The sequence below is a fragment of the Emys orbicularis genome, chromosome 13 (assembly GCF_028017835.1).
Source record: "Emys orbicularis isolate rEmyOrb1 chromosome 13, rEmyOrb1.hap1, whole genome shotgun sequence".
Lineage (NCBI taxonomy): Eukaryota > Metazoa > Chordata > Testudines > Emydidae > Emys > Emys orbicularis.
Window position 1 is genome coordinate 3,836,044 of NC_088695.1, and position 25,117 is coordinate 3,861,160.

Consider the following 25,117-nt stretch of genomic DNA (forward strand, 5'->3'; position numbering starts at 1 on the left):
AGGTCCATATTTTCTCTGACAAGCTCATTTGCAGATCAGTGAAATAATGGTGCAAACCTTAGAGCTAGTTGAATTATTCAGTATAAATAACATCCTGTGCCAGTTTGGGGCCTGATTTTTCAGGAGTACTGAATTCAAATTCACTATTTAATCATTCACTGATGACCATTTCAGAATGAAAAGCCAACAAATATGATTTATTGCACAATCCCAACTCTTCCTCCCATGCCAGAAGCCCCAAATACCCTCTGCCCAGCCAACAAAACCTCCAGCTTTCCCTCTACATCCATTTGATAACCAACATCCGCAATGCAGTCACCAACCAGTACAAGGAAAAGCAGGAAATTTAGCATCAAAATAAATAACCCACAAGACGTTGCCCAGAATGGGATTATTCACATTTGTATCGTTCAATGAAAAAGGCATTTTTAATACACAGACTAAAGTTGAACTTTCAACTCACCCTCTGCAGTGGAACACTGCAGAAACCAGAGGCCCCTGTTGCATCATTTAGGTCCCGTCTGCTGCTAAGTGCTGGGGATCTTGATTATACCCACACAGGAATACACAAGTGAGAGAAGCTGAATTTATTGAAGCATGACACTTTTTCCCTTGAAGGACCCTTTGTAAAGTGTTGGTTATGGTCCTTATTTCATTGAACCAAATCAATCTACCATCTTCCCCTAATATGTGCCACTGCCACCTACGTACACCAGCTTCTTTCACTCTCATGAGGGTTCAGAAGAGATTTCATTATCCTGGTGCTTGCCCTCCTCTACCTTTGTATTTTTGCATGAGAAGACCTGGTGACATTTACTCAGCGCTCTCTTGGCTTGCAGGACAAGTCTGGTGAGAACGTCCTTAGTCGCCACCATCATGCTGTACGCACTGCATAGCACAAAGTTCCTGCTGGCTGTTGTCCAACCCTGTTGTCCCTCCGTTGTACCGCTGACCTCTCTCTGCTCCTGCCTGCACCACAACTTGACGGACAGAACATGAATTTCTAATACAGCAGCTATGGCTTAGTGAGGAGGACACTTAAATAGCATGCAGGAATCGTGCAATCTGTTCCTAGTCCTGAAACTGACCTTAGTCAAGTCATTTAAATCTCTGTGCCTGTATCCCCATGTATAAAATGCAGCTAATGGCGCTTCATAACATCCCTGTGAAATAGCGCAGTATTGCAAAATGTGTGGGGAATTTATATCAATTCTCAATAATTAGGAAGAGGACCAAATTTGATAGGATTTTCTATTAATATTTGAGAATTAGGATGGAAATGGGGCAAAATCTGAGGCCATTTTACATCAATATTCAATTATTTGAAAGAGAAAGTACAAAATCTGAGGGCATTTTCTTTCAGTGTTTGAAAATTAGACCAAATCTGAAGGGATATGTTGTCAATAATTGATAATTGGAGAGACAAGGGATTTAATCTGAGGAGATAGTTGATCATAGGAGGTTTAACCCCTTCCACACCATCTGTCCATAATGTGCAGTAATGACTCAGGCCAACAGTTTCCTTCCAAAACCAGAAATGGCTGCAGTTTATTGCTCGTAGGGGAAAAAAGCCCCAAAAGGAGGGAATTTTTTATCCATATTCAAGAAGGAGAGAGGAAAATAGGCAACATTCGAATGGACTTGTGATTGATTTTTGAAAAAGAGAGAGTAGAGTAAAATTCTGAGGGGATTTTAAATCAGTATTTGATCATTAGAAATAATAGTGGTAATATGTGAGATAGGGATTGTGTCAATGTGAGAGGGTGATGTGTGTTATGTAGCTGTCTGGCTTTACCCTGTATTGCCTGGCTTTTCTAGTTCTAAATTGGGAATTATTTGCTCTTAGCAACTTGAACTGGTTTAAACTAAGCTTTTTGTTTGTTTGAATAAGGCAATGGGTCGCTATGAGGTGCCACTGGTGGAATCACCCCACCCAGAACATTTTTAAAAAGCTTAAATGGTTTAATCCATTTGACCTTCCTCATACAGTTAAAGCTTTGACACCCCTTTTGGTTGGCTGCACAGGGTGTGGTGTGTGAAAGAGGAGGCCAGGTGTCCATAGCCAAGAAGCCTGTAGCAGAAGGGGGTGGTGCCTCTCAGGTTGTTTACAGTTTTAGCAACTCACTTTAATCACCTATTACCACCCTCTCTGTTTTTAGTTCCTACAGGAGCCATGGTACCGTCCCCCATGGAGTCAGACACAATCATACATAAGCCCTTTATAAATGTAATACAATGGTCCCCAAAGATACTGCGTGGGGTTGCAATATTTGTCACAACATTATGTCGAATGGCCAGTCGGAACATAGGACTTCCTAAAACTGTTTTGTATTTTCCCATAAATTATAGACTCACTCTTCTCTAAGAATAGGGATGGGCTGGACTTTAGCCTTCAAATTTGCAGTGATAAAGTGAGATGAAATCCTAATGCCCATAAGCTCTTGCCAAGCAGTATGATGGTTACTTGCCATATTAACTCAATCCTCAAAATGAAACTTCCCAACACAAAGTGCAAAATTGAACAGCTTTTTTTTAAATTTGGAAGAGTAGCTCAGAGAGCTCTCTCCTTAAAGAATAGAAGTTTGTGGCAGCCTGCTTTAAAAGTCCCCAGGGTAGACAAAAAAACACTTGATTGTGTACGTCACTGTGAGCAACACAGATCCAGCAGGCCCTTTTGTCACTCAGAACAGCTTTGTCGATTAGGACTTTGCAGAAGTTAGATGGAGGCTAAGAAGCCCAGCTGTGCCTCATGCAAAGGCCTTGGCACAAGATAGAAAAATGTCGTCATGCTGCAGTTGGGGAGAATCAGGCAGTGATTCCTACCACCAGTGTTCCAGCCACCTATTTTCCCTTTTCCTCTGTCACAAACCATCTGTATATACCCTGATGACCTGTGGGAACATGGCTAATGAGACAGTATTTAGAAATTATTGTATCAATCGCAAAGAGCAAACATTAAGCAGAAAAAATATGGTTACTGTCACAGTTATTAGGTTGGTGGGGGAAGGAATATGACTCTAGGATGTTCCCCCTTGTTACCCGCACAAAATTCTCTGTCACACACTCTAGGGACACCCACTTTTACCCGCTCCTAGGGTTCAGGCGTAAACCTGTTCATTTAAATACCCACCCATACCCAATTCTTAGGGCTCTCAGGGGTGGCTCCAGGCACCAGCGCTCCAAGCACGTGCCTGGGGCAGCAAGCCATGGGGGGCGCCCTGCCGGTCCCTGCGAGGGCGGCAGTCAGGCAGCCTTCAGCGGCATGCCCCTGCGAGAGGTCCACCAGTCCCGTGGATTCGGCAGTAATTCGGCGGCGGGTACGCCGAAGCCACGGGACCGGCGGACCTCCTGCAGGCAAGCTGCTGAAGGCAGCCTGCCTGCGTGCTTGGGGCGGCAAAAAAGCTAGAGCCGCCCCTGCTCAGGGCGTAACTTCCTGTGGGTTTGCAGGACCTTTTATCAGTGAAAGAGCCTTACATAGTAATATCTTTACTCTCTATTTATTAACAATTACCAAGCAAGCAGAATATACATGTGTCATAACTATAAAGGGAAGGGTAACAGCCCTCCTGTGTACAATACTATAAAATCCCTCCTGGCCAGAGACTCCAAAATCCTTTTACTTGTAAAGGGTTAAGAAGCTCAGGTAACCTGGCTGACACCTGACCCAAAGGACCAATAAGGGGACAAGATACTTTCAAATCTTGGTGGGAGGAACGCTTTTGCTTGTGCTCTTCATTTTGGTGGTTGTTCGCTCTTGGGACTAAGAGGGACCAGACATCAATCCAGGCTCTCCAAATCTTTCTGAACAAGTCTCTCATATTTCAAACTTGTAAGTAAACAGCCAGGCAAGGCGTGTTAGTTTTATCTTTGTTTTCTCAACTTGTAAATGTACCTTTTACTAGGGTGTTTACCTCTGTTTGCTGTAACTTTGAACCTAAGGCTAGAGGGGGTTCCTCTGGGGTCTTTAAGTTTGATTACCCTGTAAAGTTATTTCCCATCCTGATTTTACAGAGATTATTTTTACCTTTTTCTTTAATTAAAAGCCTTCTTTTTAAGAACCTGATTGATTTTCCTTGTTTTAAGATCCAAGGGGTTTGGATCTGTATTCACCAGGGAATTGGTGAAGAGTCTCTCAAGGCTACCCAGGGAAGGGAATTAGCACATTGGGAGTGGTGGCAGCGGACCAGATCTAAGCTGGTAGTTAAGCTTAGAAGTTTTCATGCAGGCCCCCACATCTGTACCCTAAAGTTCAGAGTGGGGAAGCAGCCTTGACAACATGCTAAACATACAATGCTATGCTCACCAATCCTGATCAGGCAGGCGAACTTTCCTTGTTGGCCAGGCAAGGTCAGTCTCGTCTGGATTCTGGTTGCTGCACGTCACGGTCATGCAGAAGATTCTTGGCAGCTTTGATCTTAGGCTGTGACTTGGAGGTGTGGTCATCTTCTTCCGTGTCTTTTCTTATTCTTATTCTTCTGTTCCTTCTCTCTGCTGGTCTCCTTCTTGGAGCCCAGTTTATATAGTGAAACTTGAATCCTGCTTAACTATACCTTAACCAATTACTTTACTAAAATTTTACTAATCAATCCCAACATATTGTAATGTTTCAGAGTGGTAGCTGTGTTAGTCTGTATCAGCAAAAACAATGAGGAGTCTTTGTGGCACCTTAGAGACTAACAAATTTATTTGGGCATAAGCTTTCGTGGGCAAGAACCCACTTCATCAGATGCATCTGATGAAGTGGGTTCTAGCCCACAAAAGCTTATGTCCAAATAAATTTGTTAGTCTCTTAGGTGCCACAAGGACTCATTGTTTATATTGTAACGTATTCTCTAACCAATTATATCCCACCACCTTAACTGATTTACACCTAGCAAAATTAATTATACAGCAGACAGAAACAATTAAAGAACCAGACAGAGATCATACAGACAAACAATAGGGAAGTGGGGACCATAATGATAGAACAATAAAGAAATGAGGATTTCACAACCCCAACTATTGATAAGTGATTTCTTGTCAGACAGGATGCCATCAAACTAAGTTTTCTTTAACCATCTTAAGATCTGTTTCTTTATCTGGTGATAGTGGTGCCATGAGGACAGGGTCTCCTTCTTAACAGCCGGATCTTACACTATTTTATGTAATTTAGATGGAATGTGAGGATTTGACTTCCTGCTTCTCAGCTAATGGCTGCTGCTCTTTCAATCTGGCTACAGACAAAGGCCATAGGCTTTAGGCCAGGGGTCGGCAACCCTTGGCACGCAGCCCATCAGAGTAATCGGCTGGCAGGCTGCGAGAGTTTATTTACATTGACTGTCCGCAGGCACGGCCTCCTGCAGCTCCCAGTGGCTATGGTTTGCCGTTCCTGGCCAATGGGAGCAGCAGGGAGCAGCGGCCAGCACATCCCTGCAGCCCACTCCTCCCGCAGCCTGGCCGCCGCTTCCCACAGCTCCCATTGCCCAGGAACAGTTAACCACGGCCACTGGGAGCTGCGGGAGGCCGTGCCTGCGGACAGTCAATGTAAATAAACTCTCGTGGCCCACCAGTCAATTACCCTGACGGGCTGTGTGCCAAAGGTTGCCAACCCCTGCTTTAGGCCTTACAATATGGCTACAGGCCTTATAATATGGCTACAGAAAAAGGCCTTATCCTTATACCCTCAGATAGGGTGACCAGATGTCCCGATTTTATAGGGACAGTCCCGATTTTTGGGTCTTTTTATTATATAGGCTCCTATTACCCCCCCACCCCCTGTCCCTATTTTTCACATTTGCTGTCTGGTCACCCTACCCTCAGAAGGCTGGAATACCACTGGCAGCCCACAGTACTTTGTAAATTTTCCCAGAACCACCTGCTCCAGAGAGCTGTGCTATGACATCTTCTGGAGTCCCACAACACAGTGACCCAGCGATGGCGGGAAGAAATGCTGTATAGAGCTGGGTGTGGATGTGGCAGATGCTGTTTTTCAAACAACTGTTCTGCAGAGTGGACATGCTGCACCATTGCAGGGACCAACAGCGTCAGTTGCAGCCACTCCACAGTCTGTCATGGTGCTTCCTCCAGGTGCTAACTCAGACCAAAAGATGTCTGTCTCCAGTCTCCCAAAAGTAACATGAGACAATGTATACACAGGAAACGCCTGTTTGGTGTTCAAAGTTCAGAATCAGCCCAATTCTGAGAACAGCAAAAAGAAACTAAATTCCTCTCCTCTCCGCAGAAGCAGCCATGGCTGCTGCGAATCCAGCACAACTGTTCCTAGGTGAACTGACTTGTTCACTGTGTCTGGATTATTATCAAGATCCAGTGTCTTTAGATTGTGGGCACAATTTCTGCCAGGCCTGCATCAATGTGTGGTGGGAGGGACTGAAGACAGACTTCTGCTGTCCGGAGTGCAGAGAAACCTTTTCCCATAGAAACTTCAAACGAAACAGGCAGCTGAAGAACATTGTTGAAGCCTCCAGAACACTTAGACTGGAGTCAACAAATGAACCAGAAGTCCGGAGAGTGTGTAAGAAACACAGTGAGGTTTTAAAAGTCTTCTGCCAAGAGGATCAAACCCCCATTTGTATGGTTTGCCATCTGTCCCGAGATCACAAAGACCACGCTGTGGTTCCCATAGAGGAGGCTGCCCAGGAGTACAAGGTAAGCAATCACTAACCATGGATTATTAGAGAGAGTCAGCAGTGGCTCTATAGCAAAGGTTACAAGTGAGTTTCCACGATAAGCAGAATTTGCCTCGTGTGGCCGAAAAGCTCACAAAAAGGGAATTTCACCTTCAAAATTGACAACAGCTGTCTGTGGATGAGGTATAATTTTCACAAGGAGTTCAATAATTATGACATCTTAAATGATAGGCATTCAGAAGCCAAAACATTTAACATGTTTGTGTATTTCCCTCCACCCCTCATCCCTTCCAAAGGATTCACATATATATATATATAAAAATCAAACCTTGTTTACTGGACTCACTTAGTTGAGATTCCAATGTCCAGGGCCAAAGCCAAGTTCACTGAACTCTACCATTAAAAATATTAATATTATAGGCAGTGCAGGCAGTGATGCTTATAGTTAAGGTTGTTTCAAATAAATTCTCCAGAATGTTATATTGAAAGGGCATGAATTATTTTTAGCTCAATGACAGGTCTGCAGGCCTGACCAGGTAGGTTGAGGAAGCAGCCTGGAATTTTTCACTTGTCATGTCAGATGCGTAAAGCCCAAAGAGTCGGTTGGGCAGAAATTAGAGCAACGACAGACTGTGATTTGCAGGAGTTTTGAGAGGTGGTGCAGCAAGTGTCATTGTCTCGCCTCTCTTGGACATCCTGAGTCCTTCAGGAGGGTAGCAGAATTTGAAAATTACAGCTATGGATTTCAATGTGAAAGTTTTGGCCCTGAACCTAGGATCTGTCCAAGATATGCTTGACACAGGGCTTGTTAGGGGGAGGCCAAAAGGGGAGGGCAAAGGGAGCTATCTGCTCCCTTTGCCCCCTAGGGGTTAGTTTGACCACCAGCGTAATTTAGGGCTTGTCTACACAGGGAAATTGACCAACATAGCTGTTTCAGAATTACTATTCCACTATAGCTATGCTGGAATAACTCCCCCATGTGGACACTCTGTTCTGGAATACAGATAACATTATTTTGGAATAACTATTCTGCTTCCAACGTGGAGCAATAATTCATGAATAAATTCACTTTTATTGCAGAATAGTGTCCACACAGGTAGTTATTGTGGAATAGTTTATTCCAGCATAGCCATGCCAGTCAGTTTCCCTGTATAGAAAAGCCCTCAGTGTTATTCTAATTAGAGCTGTCTGAAAAGAGGCAACTCCTTTTTGCAGTTTTTTTTTATTATTATTATTTTTTGCATTTTTGGAAAAAGTATAATCCCCTGGAGCAAGGGACAAGGCAGAACAGAGCTCCCCTGGCAGCAGGCTGGGAAAGCTTTTGTCAGTTTCACTGGATGAATGTGAAATTGACAAGAGCCTTCTAGGCAAGCAGCCAGGGATCCTCATTTCACTTTTTTTCCCCCCCTCAGAACTGAAGTTCTCATGAAAAATACGGGTATTTTTCATGAAAAATTTCATTCCAATGATTTTTTTTTTACCAACTCTAATTCTAATACACTGGCTTATAATGACCCTAGTGGCTTTTATGCTGATAAGTCACTGCCAGAGCAATGCAGTCCAGCCACATTCAGCCCCCCCCCCCCCCCCCCGATGCTGCTAGAAGTGGTTCTATTATCAAATTATCATGGTTCTGTGCTAGCCGGGGATTCACTCACCTCAGAGGAAACCAGCTTTATGACTCAAAGCAAACAAAAAGAAGCCAGGATCCACTGAGGGAAAATATGGCTCAAAAATACAATTAAAGTAAAAATATTTTCTCTTTTCTTAGGATCAGATTCTGAGCCATCTGGAGACTTTAAAGAAGAATCGAAAAGAGGTTCTGACATTCCGATCGAATGAGGAAAAGAAAAGCCAGGAACTGCTGGTAGGTGTTATTCTTGCTCATCGGCAGTAGTGCACATGGACATTATTGACTCTGAGTAGCCTGGGAGTAATACATTCCCCTTTATGAATGAGATATTATTTATTTATTCCTCAGTGCAAAGCAAAGCTCTGTTTTGGTTTAATACAGTATTTCTCAAACTGGGGCCGCCGCTTGTGTAGGGAAAGCCCCCAGCAGGCCGGGCCGGTTTGTTTACCTGCTCCGTCTGCAGGTCCAGCCGATCGCAGCTCCCACTGGCTGCGGTTCGCTGCTCCAGGCCAATGGGAGTTGCTGGAAGCAGTGGCCAGTACGTCCCTCAGCCTGCGCTGCTTCCAGCAGCTCCCATTGGCCTGGAGCGGCGAACCGCGGCCAGTGGGAGCTGCGATCGGCCGGACCTGCAGATGGACCAGGTAAACAAACCGGCCCAGCCCGCCAGGGGCTTTCCCTACACAAGCGGTGGCCCCAGTTTGAGAAACACTGGTTTAATAGAAGTTAAGCAGATAAATGGAGAATACAAGAAAATCTGCCTGCTTGATTCTCTCCATGGATGGAAGACAACATGGATTTCCAAAACATTGCAACAGCTCTTTCTTAAAAAGTAGTTATTTATTTAGCAAAGAAAAAACAGTAAAAAAAAATTATTCAGAAACAAAGCAAATCAATGCATCTTTCTTGACTAGATTTGAGCTTTGCTATAAGCTAGTGCTAGCCAAGTTCCTTTGCCTTCAAGCTGCAACTTCAGAAACAAGATGAGCCCTAGGTGTCTCTGCAGTGGAGTTTCTCACCTCTGGAGAACCCCCCTCATATCCAGATGCAGTGTTGCCAGGATTCTTTCAGTCTAGAATCCCCCTTTATCCATCCTCACTCCACAACAGTCTGTGTCCATGGCCTAACCCTCCAGCCAGCTCAGCTCATTGTTCATTTCACTTTTCAGTGTTAACAGAGGTGTCCCAAATAAGAAACCCCAAAGTCTAGTGTCATTTAAGCCTGGTCCTCACCCTGCTTCTGGGACTCACAGTTCTTGGCCCCTTTTTCTTTCTTGTTCTCCTACCTTCCTTCTTTGTCTGGGGACAACAGCCCACCCTCTCCTCTGGGTTCCAGCCCAAGGACTCTGTTTTTAGGCAGATAAGGACTGTTTCTTTGATCCCTCGACTCCTTCTCTGGGCTGCTCGCTCCTACCTTCGCCCTGCTGGTCAACATCATCACCAGATCTCCGCTACCCCAGCCTGGATCTACTTCCCCGCAGCTTATGACCCTGCTTCCTCAAAGCCCTTCTCTGCCGTAGCTGTGATATGTTGTAAGCAGTCCCTCTGTCTCTTCCCTTTAGAGCAGTGGATAGCTAGCTCCTCCCTCCTCCAAACAGTTCCCCCTCAGCTGTCTCTCTGGACCTGTGTGTCATGTACTTCTAGTACACAGTAGGTTGCAGGGCTGCTACTAGCAGGTCAGGCTTCTGTGCCAAATATGGACCAGTTGAGCTTCCTTTATGGAGCAATACACCAGATAGGTTCACTATAAGAGCCTCTATTGCACTGCCAGGAATGGCTGTTGTGAGCTTAAGTAAGGTACGTTGCATACACCACCACCAATTAGTGGGCAGTGTAATACAGTTTAGCATCCATCGTAGGCCGGGAGCTGCTTCCATGCAGTCTCAAGCCGAATTTCCCTCCTCCCTCAGCCCCCTCCCTGCAGCTGTAGTTATATCTCAGGCCTCTCGCCTTAGGATACTCTACTCTGTCTTTCCCCGCCTTCAATCAGTTCTCCCTCCACCCTCTCCCGGATGCTGGAAATGTGCCTCAAGTCAGCTGCACGGCCTTTGCCAGCTTCCTTCAGCTGAGCAACAGCCGTGGCGATTAGCCTTCCAGCCTGGCAGGTTCAGCCAGCCTTCCCATGCGAGGAAGGGGGGAGAAGCCACTCCGATTAGCACACATGAGGGAGGAAGTTTGAGCCATGCCTCAGGGGAGGAACTAAACTAGCTAGCTCCAATACTGGAGCAGTGACGCTGCCTCAGCGTGCGCTTCAGCACGGGCCAGGGGTGCTGGAGCAATTTCTATAGTGGGGGTGCTGTGAGCCACTGAACCAAACTGCAAACCCTGGATATAATGGAAACCACTCCAAGCCAGGGGTGCTGCAGCCCTTCCAGCACCTTTGGCATGGGCTGTACAAGCCTACCTGGAGCCCTGGGAATTTACTCACAGGACGAGTCCATGCTGCAGTGAACGTGGCCACGGCCTCGCTGCCCCAGACCTGAGCTAGCTAGATTAATGCTGGCTCGGGCACATCTACTCAAGCTGCAATTGCAGCCTGGGATTGCAGTATAGCCATACCCTCCATCAGTCACGGGGGCTGCCCTGTGTGTTTGTCATTGTCCTGTAAGAAACTGGCCTCTGCTTCATTCTCCCAGTCTGTTACCATGTTCAGGGGTCTCTCTTCACGTGTCTCGACCCATCCAGTTCTGAATTCCACTTTCTGCCAACCATTCTGAAGTCCCTGCTGGTCTCGCTCTAGGTTCCAGTTCCTGCCGCCCTTCCTGATTTACAATGACCTAACGACCTTGTTTTCCAGAGCCCACTGACAACTAAGCCTGGGATACAAAGATATTTAGGTGCCTAATTCACATTGATTTCAGTAGGAGTTTGGTGGGTAAATGCTTTTGTATCCCACACTAAATATTCTAATCATGTAAGAAAAATAACCTCCTATTTAAAGCACTCGGGGCTGCTAAGGAAGGTTTCTACTGAGCAATAACCATGTTCTCATGACACATCAGGTGCTGAATTCTTAGTGGTCGCAGTGAACTAATCACTATGGAATATAGGGAGCTTTATGAAATGTCCCATGACTCTCTGCCCTCTCTCTCTTTGTATCTGTCCATTACAGAAAAAGACAGAAACCGAGAGGCAGAAGATTGTGTCTGAATTTCAGCAACTGCGTCAGTTTCTGGAGAAACAAGAGAGATTCCAGCTGGCCCAGCTGGATGAGACGGAGCAGGACATTGTGAAGAAGAGGGATGGATATATCGACAGACTAAATGAGGAAATATCACTTCTCAATACGTTGATCTATGAGCTATACAAGAAGTGTCAGCAGTCGGCAAGTGAATTTCTGCAGGTGACACTATAATGGAAAGACCCAAGATCCCTATACAGGGCGGGGAGGGCCTGTATCATGTGTACCAGATTCCAGAGTCAGAGGTCTCAATATAACTTAATGTGTATTTTGTTGACATCTAAATTATATTATCCTGTGAAGGAAAGGTCACAGAAACATAGATCTGAGACATGGAAAAGCCCTGTTAAAAAATCCCCTCTTCCTGGAGCTAGTAAAAGATCTGGACTTGTAGTAACTAAACTTTTAGTTATTTTTGTTTGTATTATTTATCCAGACCCTTACTGTCACATTCAGTATCACTCAGTAAGAAAATATCCTGGCCTCTAGGCCACTGCTATTTCTATACTTATGAGTATCATATAAACTTACAGAAATCGTACAATTTGCTAAACACAAAATTCAAAACAAAATATTATTCAAAATGCAAACAGCTCTACTCATTAAACTACATGCTCTTGTATGGCTACATTGTGTGGTCCTCTGCCCTGTTCCACACTGCTCAGTTCCAGTAGCTAAATTCCAGTGGTTACTGCTCCAAGATTTCCCTGTCACGCTCAGACAAGTAAAAGAAAAATAATCTTCACATTTTGAGTGTTGGAGAAAAGTTCTCTAAAACACTAAACTCCAAAAGTGATCTCCAGGGCTGTGAAAAGTGAATAGAGGGAACTGTGAGTCAGAAAATAACTTAAAGCTGCCTCATATCTCAAGGCAAAGTAAATCCTCTTCAGTGCAGGATCCCAGTGTGTGGCATGTGGACTGAGGTTCCTTTTCTCTCTCTCTTTCCCCCCGTAGGACATCAGAAGCACCTTGAAAAGGTATGTGGCTCCTTTGCACTCCGCCCTCACACGTCATAATTCTGGAAAGGTGCTTGGGCATGGTGATGAAAGGAATGGGACCGTCAATATACCCTACATTTTAAGATGCATAGAAGTGGTCAAGGTCATAGGTTTTAAGGCCAGAAGGAACCATTAGATCATCAAGTCTGTCTAACCTGAATAACATTGAGATAATTTCAACCAATTAGCCTGTACTGAGCCTAACAACTTGTGTTTGGCTAAAGCATGTCTTTTAGAAAGGCATCCAGTCTTGACTTGAACAAGTCATGAGATTAAAGATTTATTACTTCCCTTGGTAGTTTGTTCCAAGGTTAATAAAACTCACTGTAAAGTGTAAGCGATAAAAGTCCAATAGGTGAGTCCCTACCTGTTCTGACACCGCGCTGCACTCTGGAAGCAGCCAGCAGCAGGTCTGGCTCCTAGGCGGGGGGGGCCACGGGGCGCCGCATGCATCCCTGCCCCACCCCAAGCACCAGCTCTGCACTCCCATTGTCTGGCCTAGGAATCGGACCTGCTGCTCGACACTTCCAGAGCGCAGCGTGGTCCGCGGTGCCAGGACAGGCAGGAAGCCTGCCTTAGCAACCCCCACTGCTCCATTGACCAGGAGCTGCCAGAGGAAAGCCTGCACCACACCCCCGCATCTCAATCCCTTGCCCCAGCCCTGAGTCCCCCCACAAACCCAGAGCCCCCTCTTGCATTCCAAACCCCTCATCCGTAGCCCCACCCCTGAGCCCACACTCTAGTCAAAATATATAATTTTGTTGGGTCATGGGCATCAACAATTTTCTTCAACTGGGTCGCAAGAAAAAAAAGTTTGAAAAACACTGATTTATACTGATTGTTAAAGAATGGGCACTGTAATTCAGAGGAAAAAATGTCTCCTGCAGTTAATGCATTATCTAAAAATAAACTATATGGGACACAATTTCAGTTAGACATTCCAAAAACAACCTTAACTCTGACCCAGAAGATGGAGCTATTAAAAGCTATGTGACTCACTTCACTTTTTGAGTTATACAACAGTAAAATTAAAGGACTTAAAATGCTTTCAGTTACAGATGGGCTGGGAAATAAGCACTCATCAGGAGAGCCGAGGGACTTAAATCTGGACTCAGCAGCTTTGATCATTGGGGACTGAAGATTCAGATAACATTCACTAATAATAGGTCATTTTCTCTAGATGTGAAAGAAAGACGTTTCAGAATCCTTTGTCTCTGTCTCCTGAACTGAAATGGGGAGGCTGGAATTTCTCTGAAAAATCCACAATTCTACAGAACATACAGAAGAAATGCAGAGGTAAGGAGCCCTGTTACACAGACAGACTCTGATCGCTAGGGCTGAGAACGTATCACTGATATTGCTTAAACCTGGCAGGTTATTTGCATCATCCTTCACAGCCATGCAGGACCTTGGCTTTGAGATCATAAGAAATCATGGGTTCAAGTCGCAGTTTTGAGGAAGACCCCAGTTTAATTTGTAGCTACAGGCAACAGTGCTTGTCAGGCCACTACTGATGTCATTGGGAGCAATAAAAAGTCCCTCCAAGTTGGTTCCCTAGTCTTGAGCCAGTTACGTTATTGAACAGCTACTGCGCCCTCTAGTGACAGAGAACGGGCAGCTCAGTAGCATGAGACACCACACTGTCTTGTGAACTAAGCATAGGACTAACGACAGACTTGCATTTCTAGTCCTGGCTCTGACACCTGCATAGATACACCTCTCGTTGATGTCAATAGGAAATTGCACTAATGTCACTGATGGAAGAATTGTGCCCTTTGTTACTACTGATTAAACACTGTCACTCTAAAGATCAGGCGTAATCTTTCATTATGAAATGGCAGCAGTTGCTCCATAGTTACTACTACAATTTCTACAATAAACTCCATTTTGCTAACTTATCCACCGTTCCTAAATCCACTAAAACTTTCATATTGATCTCAAAATCGGTAGACAAAGGCAGAATTTTTCCACACAATTTGACAGGTTTTAGACAATGGGTTTCTGAATTATATCACCTTAAAATAGAACAACGCAATTCTCTGTTTTCTCACTCTAGTGGGAATGGGGGTGGGGGAGCAAAGATGGCTTTAAGGAGATCACAAATCATACGCTGCCCACACAATGAACATATTATTCTTACTAAGTATAAAGAAATGTATATTTAATCACAATAATCTTAAACGTGAAAGAATACTTTTCATTTTGGGTCAGAGTTAAGGTTGTTGTAGTGTGTGCATTACTAAACTTCATTAGATTATCTGTGTATTATGCAGGTAGGAGACTGAAGATATCTTTAACTAGTCATTTCCTTACGTTTAAGTAATCAGATTTTATAAAATGAGGTGATAGGCAAGTACATTGTTATCACTCAACAAGTTCTATTTGTTTGAAATAGTGTTTGATTGTATTAATATATACACCAGGTATACAATAAAACCAATTATGTTAACGATTAGGAATTTCTCCATCATTGTGACAACATGAAATCTTATCTTTCACCTTTTTTCCTTCCTTTAGAATCTTTCTCATCTGAATGGAAATTGCACAAAGGTAAATTTTTGGCAACTGAAAATTATAGGCATATTTCCCCAAAATAAAGAGAAAAGAAGTTAATTTACGACTCTGGCTTTTCTGGTAGAGCAGCATCTAAAAATCACATTAGACAAAAAGCTGTGAGAATACATAAAGTAAAGGAAATGAAAGAGAAAGGGGATTGCCTCAGAGATCCATGGATATTTTCACATAATAGAGTAACCGTGAGGATATATTGAGGAATTAACATCTCCATAGTTCAGGTTGTACTGGGACTTCCACTCAGTGTGTGACTAAAGTCCTATGTTTTATATATATATATTGATTGAACTGACTCTTCAAACAGATCACAATAGCTCTCTTCAGAGAGGAAATGAATTTTCTCTCTAATTTATTTAGTAAAAGATTTCATTATATCTGCAAATGAAACATTCAAAAGGTTTTTTTGGTAAATTGTGCCTTGTTTTGCTCACACGTCTTTGGGTTCCTCTATCTATAAACTCCAACACCTACAGCCTGCATTGAGAGCTCATACACTGGCCCCTTTTGACTATAAAATTATTAAACACATCGAGAGCTACCCCCTGAACCCGAATAGCTTGGCTGAGTTTTGTAAAGATGAGCCAATGGACCTGCTCAGATCTACCACCTCTGATGGAAAAGAGAAACAAACTGAATTTTTTGTTGTCATTTCCAACCTGACTCCCCGCTGTGACTTTGGTGAGCTAGGGACCCAGGCTGTCTGGAATTGGGGTCTATGGGGAAGGGGAGCAAGCAGGGATGGGGCAGGATGGAATTAGTGACTCCCAGACCAGTCCAGGTCCCTATCCCCTAGACCACAGAATGGCCACGTAGGTGTTGAGCATGGCTTTGGAGGCACTGGGGGTGAGCAGGGATATTTGGGGGGCCTGGGAAGGGGAAGTCATCTGTGTGAGTGGTAGCAAGGAATGAGGTTTGAGGCTGTGCAGGGCACTCACAGGGTCTGAGTCCAGCGTCTCTGTGACAAGCAGAGGTGGTTGAAGAGCTCTCCAACTGGCTGGCTCTGCTCTCAGGGAGAGCTAGGTGGCTTTTCTGGGGGATCCTAGAATCTCTGTGCCAAGGCTCTGGCACATCCAGACCTCACCATGGCACTGCTGCCTCATGTGCTGGGAATCAGAGGCAGCTGTGTCAGGGGAATCCTCCAAGTGCTGAGGACACCTCTCATCCCTGTTCTCCTGCACAAGCCTGGTCCCTATTAACACAATCCCTCTTCCTGCCTTCGGCTTCCCCAATACCCCTACTCGGTCCTCCCAGCTCAGTTCCCCCACCGGCACACCTGGCAGCAGCCCCATGAGGAGGCAGGGTGGGGCACAGTGCTGTGAGAAGACATGCAGAAATCAGCAACAATATGGAGGGCCAAGAGGAAAGAAACAGGATTGTGGGAAGAGCACATGAGAGGAAAGTAGCATTTGAGTCAGCAAGGGTCTGGAGGTGGGGAGAGATGTGAATGGGAGAGGAGTTTTAATATGATGGACCATAGTTCAGGGGATGAGGATCACAATGAGATGCTTGGATGGGGGGCATTTGGTTTCACTACAATCTACTAGGATCTCCAGTCCCCTCCCTGGAGAGAAGTGGTGCAGACTGGGAAAGGCTCTGAGTCTCTGCCCTGGATTGATCCCCTTGCTCTGTCACTGACGCATCTCAGCCCAGAGGGTGGATCCCACCTGCACTTGGCTCAGATCTGCTCCCCATTCAGAGCAGGGTAAAGCCAGGAGGGAGGTGTTTCTCTGATTCACTCTCCAGCTGGGACAGGTTCTGTCCCTGATACAATCAGACTTTCCCACAGGGCTGAGCTCTGCCCCTCACCCTCTGATTTTCCCTCTCCAGTAAACGTGACTCTGGATCCAGACACAGCCCATCCCGAACTCATCGTGTCTGCGGATCGGAGAAGTGTGAGACGGGGAGACACAGGGCAGGCTCTGCCCGACAATCCTGAGAGATTTGATACCAAGCTCTGTGTGCTGGGCTGTGAGGGATTCACCTCTGGGAGGCACTGCTGGGAGGTGGAGGCAATGGGACTCTGTGCTGTTGGGGTGGCCAGAGAGTCTGTGAGCAGGAAGGGACGGATCAACTTTAGCTCTAAGGACGGGGTCTGGGCTGTGGAATGGAGCGGGGAACAGTGGTGCCGGGCTCCTACCTCCCCTGTGACCTCCCTGTTCCTGATCAAGGCACCTAGCAGGATCCGGGTTTATCTGGACTATGAAAGGGGGAAGGTGGCATTTATCAATGCTGGTAAAGGGGTCCCGATCTTCACTTTCCCAACAACTTTTTTTGCTGGTGAGAGAATCTGCCCGTTCTTCCGAGTTGGATTCAGGAGACTCTCTGGTCTGTTCCATCCCAGTTCCCAGCTCACACTGTGTCCCTGAGATGCCCTGTCAGGCCTAGGGTGACTATCTTTGTTGGCTGGAAAGAAGGGAAAACCCACGTGAAAAATAAGGGACAAGGCTTTATTTTAAAGGACGTGGTAAGGAAACGCTATTTCCTTTAACCTGTCGTATATATTTCTCTCTCAAGTTTACTTCAAGAATACAATGCAATTATCATAAACGTCAATGTAATGTTTAAAATGGTCAGGGACATCTCTTAAAATAAGGAATGGGTGGTCACCCCAAGAGACAAATCGATGAAATAAGCAACAGTCCATTAAAACAAGGGATGAGTGGTCATCCTAGTCAGACCTCATGAAGCACGCTCTGCTAGCCCCAGCTTCTTAGTCTGTATGACCCTGCAGAACTCAGCCAGACCCTTTCCCACCCGACTTCCAGCCATCACCCACCCATCTGTATAAGTGATAAGAGAGGGTTGTGGAGCTCTGTGTGAGGGCAGAGAGGTGCTCTAGGCTGGGACTCTATGATCCAGGATGCCAAATCTGTCTGGAGTGAGACCCCGAGGGAGAGGGAGACCCAGCCAAGGCCCAGGGAGGGGGAGGCCTGGCTGAAGAGGGGTTGTGCTTAAGTATCAAATATGCAAGTTTTAGTATTTGGATCAAATCTCCTTACTTTTCCCCTGAACAGGTTTGTCTCAGAATATTATTATTCTGCAATAGGAAATGAACTACTTCTGTGGCAGAAACTAGAAGAGAAGATCCTTCTTTTATCTTCGGCAGATCTTGCTGTATGTACAGGGTCAAATTCCCTCCTTGGTTTTGTTTAAACTGGAAAAAGGCATCCTGGTTAAAAAAACATGTTAACTAATGTGTTTTAACTAACATGAAAGTAAACGTGGCTTTGTGCCTAGCGCAGACATGGGCCGTTGTGTTTAAAATCATGTTAGCTGCTCATTCATTAGCCACAAGCAGCTAATATATTTTAAATACAGCTATTACTGTGTATATAATGTACTAAGGCTGAATTTTTCAAAAGAAACTAAGTGACTTAAATCGCATTGATTTTCAATGGAATTTGTGCTCCTAAATAACTTAGGATGGGATTTGCAAAAACACCTAAGTCATATGTATCAGGGTTAGTTTAAATGTGTTAATATATTTTCTAACATAATGCATTTCCCCAGTGTAGACAAACTGCTTGTGTTCTCCTGTTCACCTATTAAAATTGCCCAATGGATGCACCTGGGAGAAGAATTTGTCTGTTAAAATTTTCTGGAAAGCTCTGGTTTGCTGTGTGAGGTGTATTTTGAAATAGAAACAAAGGTTGGTTTCCACATGGATTTTGCCCAAAGAAATTTTAAATGAACAGAGACCTGAAAGCCCAATCTGCTGCCCAGTATAAGATGTAAAGGCGTAACAAGATGAGGAATGTAGGAGCGATATGAAATATAGGAGCGATGCTAAAGTTCCATCATGCACTAGCTGTCCTCTTCTCTTCTCCATCCCATGCCCCTTCCCCACTGCTCCATCTCCTCCCCATCCCACCCCTTCCTTCCCCACTGCCTCTTTCTCCCTGCCCCCGCTTCCCCTATCCCCTTCTCTTCCCCATCCCACCCCTTCCTTCCCCACTGCCTCTTTCTCCCTGCCCCCGCTTCCCCTATCCCCTTCTCTTCCCCATCCTATGCCCCTTCCTTCCCCACTGCCTCTTTCCCCCTGCCCCCGCGTCCCCTATCCCCTTCTCTTCCCCATCCTATGCCCCTTCCTTCCCCACTGCCTCTTTCACTCACTGTTGTACAAGACAAAGGATGACTCTCGGCACACAGAAGGGAGCTCAACCAGCACTAGGACCCAGACGGTGGTGTCCAGCTGAAGTCCAGGGAGCTGAGCAGCACCTTTTTCCAGCTGGGCGGCGCAGCTCTGCGTTCACAGAAATGGCGGGGGCAGGGGCAGTGGCATGTGACCTTGCACCCCATGTGCCTCCCACCCCTTGCCTCTATTTGGGGGGCAATGCCCCCAAACTGTGCCATGAATATTCCCAATCACACACCCCCTGTTCCTCCTTCACTTTCTGCAGGGATGCAAAGAACGCTGCAGGAGGGGGACCTGGGCTGTTTTCAGTCCCCCTGGGGCCCAGGAGTACCCCACACAGACCCCCACTGCCCAGCGCCATCCCCAGAGACCCACTCCCCCTGCCTGCCTGCCCACCAGCCACACTCACCGGCCCACTGGGCAGGGGCTATTGGCCTTGCCTGAGCTGAGCCAGCATTACAGCTAGGACTGGTCGGGGGCCTGCCTGGGCCAGGCTCCCTCAAAACCCCCTTGCCTGGGGCCCAGATGAGCCCCCGCCCATGCTGGCCGAGAATGACCTGGCCCCTGCACTGGTCACAGGTGGCTCAGCCTGGGAGGTGGCGGGCAGAGCAAGACCGCCCAGAGCTGGAGCCGCGCTGGGGAGGGGGGCAAGCAGACCCCTGTGTAGGCTGACCAGATAGCAAATGTGAAAAATCGGGATGGGGGGGGAGGGTAATAGGAAGCTATATAAGCAAAAGCCCCAAATATCGGGACTGTCCCTATAAAATTGGGACATCTAGTCACCCTACCCCTGTGGGACGTCACCACCGACAGCCCCCCCAGCCCAGTCGGCGGAGGAGCGAGTGGGCGGAGGGGATCGGATGTGACAGGGATACCTGGGCTGGCCGGATAGCCTAGAGGAGCATGGGGCAGGGGCTGGAGAGGAGAGGAGCCAGCCTGCGGTGGCCCCTCGGCTGGCAGTGCAAGTGAAGTGCAGTGCCCGGCTGGCTGATGGGCCCCTGTTGAGCATGGGCCCGGTGCCAGGGCGGCTCTGGTACATTGTAAACCCAGTACTGCCTCTGATTTATTAAAAAAAGAACAGGAGTAGATTTATTAGAGCAATGTCCTAGCCCCTGAGCTATAGAGCCAGGAGTTAATAGCCTGGATGTATTTTGGTTGCTATCCAGCATGAATTGTTTGTTCCTGTTTTTTTTGTTTTTGGTCTGAGCTGACTCAGAAGCAAGCAGGAGGCAGTCTCTGAACAGCTAGAAACCTTTCCCCACACTCCTACTTCCAGCCCCTTGTCTCATCTTTCAGTCACTCCCCATTTCGAGACCTCCCTTCCCTGACTGTCAAAGAGACTCCTCACCCCCAACTCCCAATAAAGGGAGGTCTTCCTTACCCCCGCTGCAGAAAAGTGCAGGAAGGATCATGCTGCGGAAACCAGTCAACCACATGCCTCATTTGGAACCTGCTGTACGCAATCAGCAGCAGAGACAAAAACAAAACAAAACGCCAAAACCAAATACAGCACAGTGCTGTGTTAAACATAAACTACTAACAAAATAAAAGGAAAACAGCATTTTTCTTCTGCATAGTCAAGTTTCAAAGCTGTATTAAATCAATGTTCAGTTGCAAACTTTTGAAAGAACAACCACAACGTTTTGTTCAGAGTTATGAACATTTCAGCGTAACAAACAACCTCCATTCTGAGATTGTCATAGAGTAATAGAGTTTAAGGGCAGAAAGGACCATTAGATCGTCTAGTCTGATCTTGTCAGCCAGAGAATTTTAGTCTCTCTTTTTAAAAAGTTCCATGTAAGGACCAGAGAGAGCCCCACTGCCCCCGGCCCCTCCCGATTCTTTGACCGAATATATCCCCTCCCCGGACCCTATCACTGTAAGCTAGTCTAAAGGAAGATTTACAATGTGCAATGACTGCCATCTCCTGGAGATAGATGGTAGAAACATCAGTTCAGGTCATTTATTTCAAACTGATTTTACAGCTTGTTCTTTGTTCTCCCAAGACAAATGACAACCTCCCAGCTGCCTTTTGGAAGGGGTGGGGAACAGAAACTGAGGAGATTTTATATCAATATTCATTTTTTAGACAGGATGTAGGGGGATTTGAGATTGATTCTGAATAATTAGGAAAAAAAGACAAAACTAGGGGTTTTATATAAATAAATATATGACAATTAGAGAGAAAAGGAGAAAAAAGAGGAGAAAAATGCAGGGAGAAAAGGAACAACGTTTAATGGGTTTTAATTACAATATTAAAGAATTAGAGGGGGTAGGAACCAAGTCTTACATGATTTTTATATCACTATCCAACTAGAGAGAAAACAAGGAAAATCTGAAGGAACTTTGTACCAATATTCCAGGTTTTGCAAGAAACAGGACAATTACAGAGGAAAATGTATAACCGTGTTTGATAAGCAGAAAGGAATGGGGATAAATCCAAGGGGATTTAATATACCAACTTGATCATCATTGATATTTGTGTTTGTTTTGATAATCAGTGAGAAACCAAGGCAAAATATGAGTGGAATGAGAATTAGGGAAAAAATGGGGTGAAATTTGAGAGGATTTAACACCAGTATTCAGTAATGATAGAGAAAATTTCCCCTTTGCCAGCCATTCACAAATGATTGGGAGGGGATGTTGATACCAGACTGTGCCGGAAGGTTCCATGACAGTTGGGCGAGGGTAGCAGGGGAGGAAGGGCAGTTGATTGGCAGTTAGGAGATGGGGTTGGAGTGGGCAGCGTTCACTGGGTACATCACCAGCTGGAGGGTGAATGCTGTTACGCTTGTTGAATGTTAAATAGTGGGCAAGTGGCTTTAATCAGAAAACACATTGGTACATGAGGGCAAAATTGATCACAGGGGAATTTAATCCCTCTGCTCCTGCACCACCCTGTGAAATAATGACTCAGACGCATTGTTTTCCTCCAAAACTAAGTCAAGTGGCTTCAGGTTAAAATTAGAAGGGGAAAAATCCCCCAAATTTAGGGGATTTTATATTGCTATTCGACAGAGAGAAAAAGGGACCCACTATAAGAGCATTTTATATAGCATTAAAGAATTAGTGAGAAAAGTGAATTTTAACAGGGTTTAATATCAAAATTCAAGGATTAGAGAGGAAAAGGATCAAATCTGAGGTGATTTTATGTTAATATTTAATTACTTGTGAGAAAAAGGGCAAAATCTGAGGGCGTTCTAGATGAGTTTTTGGAGATTAGATTGAAAAGAGGCCAAATGGAAAGGATTTCAGATCAGTAACTGAGAATTAGAGGAGAAGAATGGGTTTAATCTGATGTGACAGTTGATCAAAGATACTTTAACTCATCATTTCCACATCCACTATGTGGGGAAATGCTTCAGGCCAGCTGTTTTCTGCCAAAAGCAGAAGTAGCTGGACTTAGTAATGGAAACGGGGAAAAGCTCCCACGCTACCCATATTTTGAATTACAGAGAAACGGGGAAAAAGCTGAGTGGGTTTTAGGATCATAGTTAAAAATAGAAAAGTGTCAACATCTGAGGGAAATTTCAATCAATATTTTATAATTAGAGAAAGTGGGGAAAAATCTGAGAGACTTTAATGTTCAATGTTAAGAAGGAAAGGATCACATCTGAGATGATTTTATATCAATATTTGATAATGTGAAAGAAAATCCCCTCAGTTTAATGAAAAGGAAGAAATTTAATTTCTCATAATTTCCGTGACAGTTGGGATAAGGCAGCACAGCAGCTCAAAGATAGGGTTCAGGCAGGTGATTTAGCAAATTGAGAATGAGAGAGAAAAAGGGTTTAATCTGAGGAGAAAATGAACATGGGAGGGTTTAACCCCCACTAGTCCCCCCCTCCACAATCTGAGGCAATGAATCATGACAGTAGTTTTCCTTGAAAAGCAGAAGTGGCTACATTTTAGTGTTGGAGGAGGGGAATTGCTTCAAAATAAAAGGGATTTTTATCTATATTTGAAAATTAGAACAGAGCAAAATGTGAGGGGATTTTATGCCAGTATTTGAAAATGGGGGGGAGGGGTGGAAGTCAACATCAGAAGGGATTTTAGATCAATATTCAATAATGCGAGTATGGGGCAAAATATGAGGAATTGTAAATCAGTGTTGAATAATTAAAAGGAAAGAAGCCAAATCTGAGGGATTTTAGGTCGCTATTAAGTCCCCTTCTCCAACCATTCATTCGCACAGGGAGCTGTGGGTGGTGCTGCTTGAACAGCAGAAGAGAAGGGAAGTTGGAACCAGACTGGGCTCTGGCAGGTGGGAGTGGGCAGCAGCTAACACAGATAGGTAGGGGGCAGCTTCTACACTCTATGTGGGATAATGATTCAGGCCAACTGTTTCAAACTGTCTGTAATCAAAAATGAGAGGGGGGGGGAAGAAAACCCCATAGTGGGGGAATTTTATAACAATATTCGTTAATTAGGTTTTGTCTACACAGAGACTGTCAGGAAAATTGATCCAAACAGTGTGAATTTAAAGTGGATTAGTTAAACCACTTTACACAGCCACGTGGATGCCCTTACACAGAATTAGAGTGGCTTTAGCTTAATTCACTTCCAAAGTTAAGTAAACTGAATTAAAATTATTTTAATTCTGAATAAGAGCTTCTACACAGGGGTTTAATAAGGTGTACTTAATCCACTGTGAAAGTTAATTCAGATTAACTTTCCTGAGTGTTTCTGTGGATACAAAACCTTATAGGAAAATAGAACAAGATTCAGGGTGGTTTTAGATCAATATTTGATAATTACAAAGAAAAAGAGGGGAAATTTAAGCAGATTTTATATCAGTAAGGTTATATCACTAAAATGTGACAATGAGAGAAACTGAGCAAAATCTGGGGATTTTAGATCAATATTTTTCCGTAAGTCTTGATCTTGAATCCATTTATGCAAATGAGTAACTTTACACACAGGCTTGCATCTGAAGAAGTGAGGTTCTTACCCACGAAAGCTTATGCTCCCAATACTTCTGTTAGTCTTAAAGGTGCCACAGGACCCTCTGTTGCTTTACACACATGAGTAGTTCCATTGAGTGCAATGGGAATTTGGCCTAAATAAGGTTTAAATAAATACCAAACATGGACTTCAGAATTTGGCCTAATAGAAGAATTTCAGCAAAGTGTATTTAATTTCTCCATTTTTGATCTCTTTCAGGTATACACACTGGAACCTGTCCCCACTGCAGTTGCTGACATCCCGCTCTGATAATGCACCAGGCGAGGGAGGTGAGTACAGCTCCTTACCAGCATCAAGAGGTGTTGGGTCTGTGAGAAGTAGATCTACACACTGCTGCACTCCTAGGGTATGTCTACACAGCAGCTGGGAGAGTGATTCACAGTTTGACTAGACATACATGAGCTAGTTCTGCTTGAGCTAGTGCACTAAAAATAATAGCAGCGTAGCCAATGTAGCTCAGGCTAGCCACCCACCTACATACACAGAGGGTTGGGCGGGATTGTACTTAGGTGGCTAGCCTAAGCCGCCGCCCATTCTGCCATAGCAACACTGCTATTATCAGTGTGCTACCTTCACCCTCTCAGCTGCTGTAGAGATGTATCCTCAGACCATCTGCTGCCTTTCCCCCACCCTCCATCAATCTCTTTCTGGGTATATCTACAATGCAAAAAAAAAAAAATTAGCTAACTTCAACTAAAATAACAGTGAAAACAGGGCAACTCATCTTTTAACTCATGTTATAAGCTCAAATTCAACCATAGGCTCCCCTATAGGCTGAACTCAAACTGCTAACTTCTCTCTCCCCCCACACACTCGCATACATACCTAAATCGGAACCTTTCACTGCTGTGGACAGAGCACCAGCAGCAACCAGCTTTAAAATCAAGTCATCTCATCTGCCTTCAGAAAACCCTGGGTGGTGAAAGAATCACACCTCTTCTCCTCTCTGCTAGTTCCCTCCATTTTACTGTCTACCTCTCCCATTGCAATGTAAGCAGGTACCTGCTAG

At 45.0% G+C, this 25,117-nt stretch overlaps 1 protein-coding gene across 1 annotated transcript; it reads left to right on the forward strand.

Annotated features, from left to right (window-relative positions):
* The first annotated feature begins 6,225 nt into the window (after positions 1–6,225).
* LOC135887311 (E3 ubiquitin-protein ligase TRIM39-like) lies at positions 6,226–17,374 on the forward strand. The gene is made up of 7 exons (XM_065415072.1): positions 6,226–6,645; positions 8,398–8,493; positions 11,368–11,598; positions 12,391–12,413; positions 13,615–13,730; positions 14,952–14,984; positions 16,836–17,374. The coding sequence occupies exons 1-7, from the start codon at positions 6,229–6,231 to the stop codon at positions 17,372–17,374; spliced, it is 1,455 nt and encodes a 484-aa protein (XP_065271144.1). The 5' UTR covers positions 6,226–6,228.
* The last annotated feature ends 7,743 nt before the right edge of the window (positions 17,375–25,117 follow it).

What these genes read in the sequence shown, in the direction of transcription:
- LOC135887311 (XM_065415072.1), top strand. Translation starts at nt 6,229, where the DNA reads ATGGCTGCTGCGAATCCAGCACAACTGTTCCTAGGTGAACTGACTTGT. An exon ending in AGAAAAGCCAGGAACTGCTG is followed by an intron (nt 8,494 to 11,367) that starts GTAGGTGTTATT and finishes TGTCCATTACAG; the next exon opens with AAAAAGACAGAAACCGAGAG. An exon ending in TGAATGGAAATTGCACAAAG is followed by an intron (nt 14,985 to 16,835) that starts GTAAATTTTTGG and finishes TTCCCTCTCCAG; the next exon opens with TAAACGTGACTCTGGATCCA.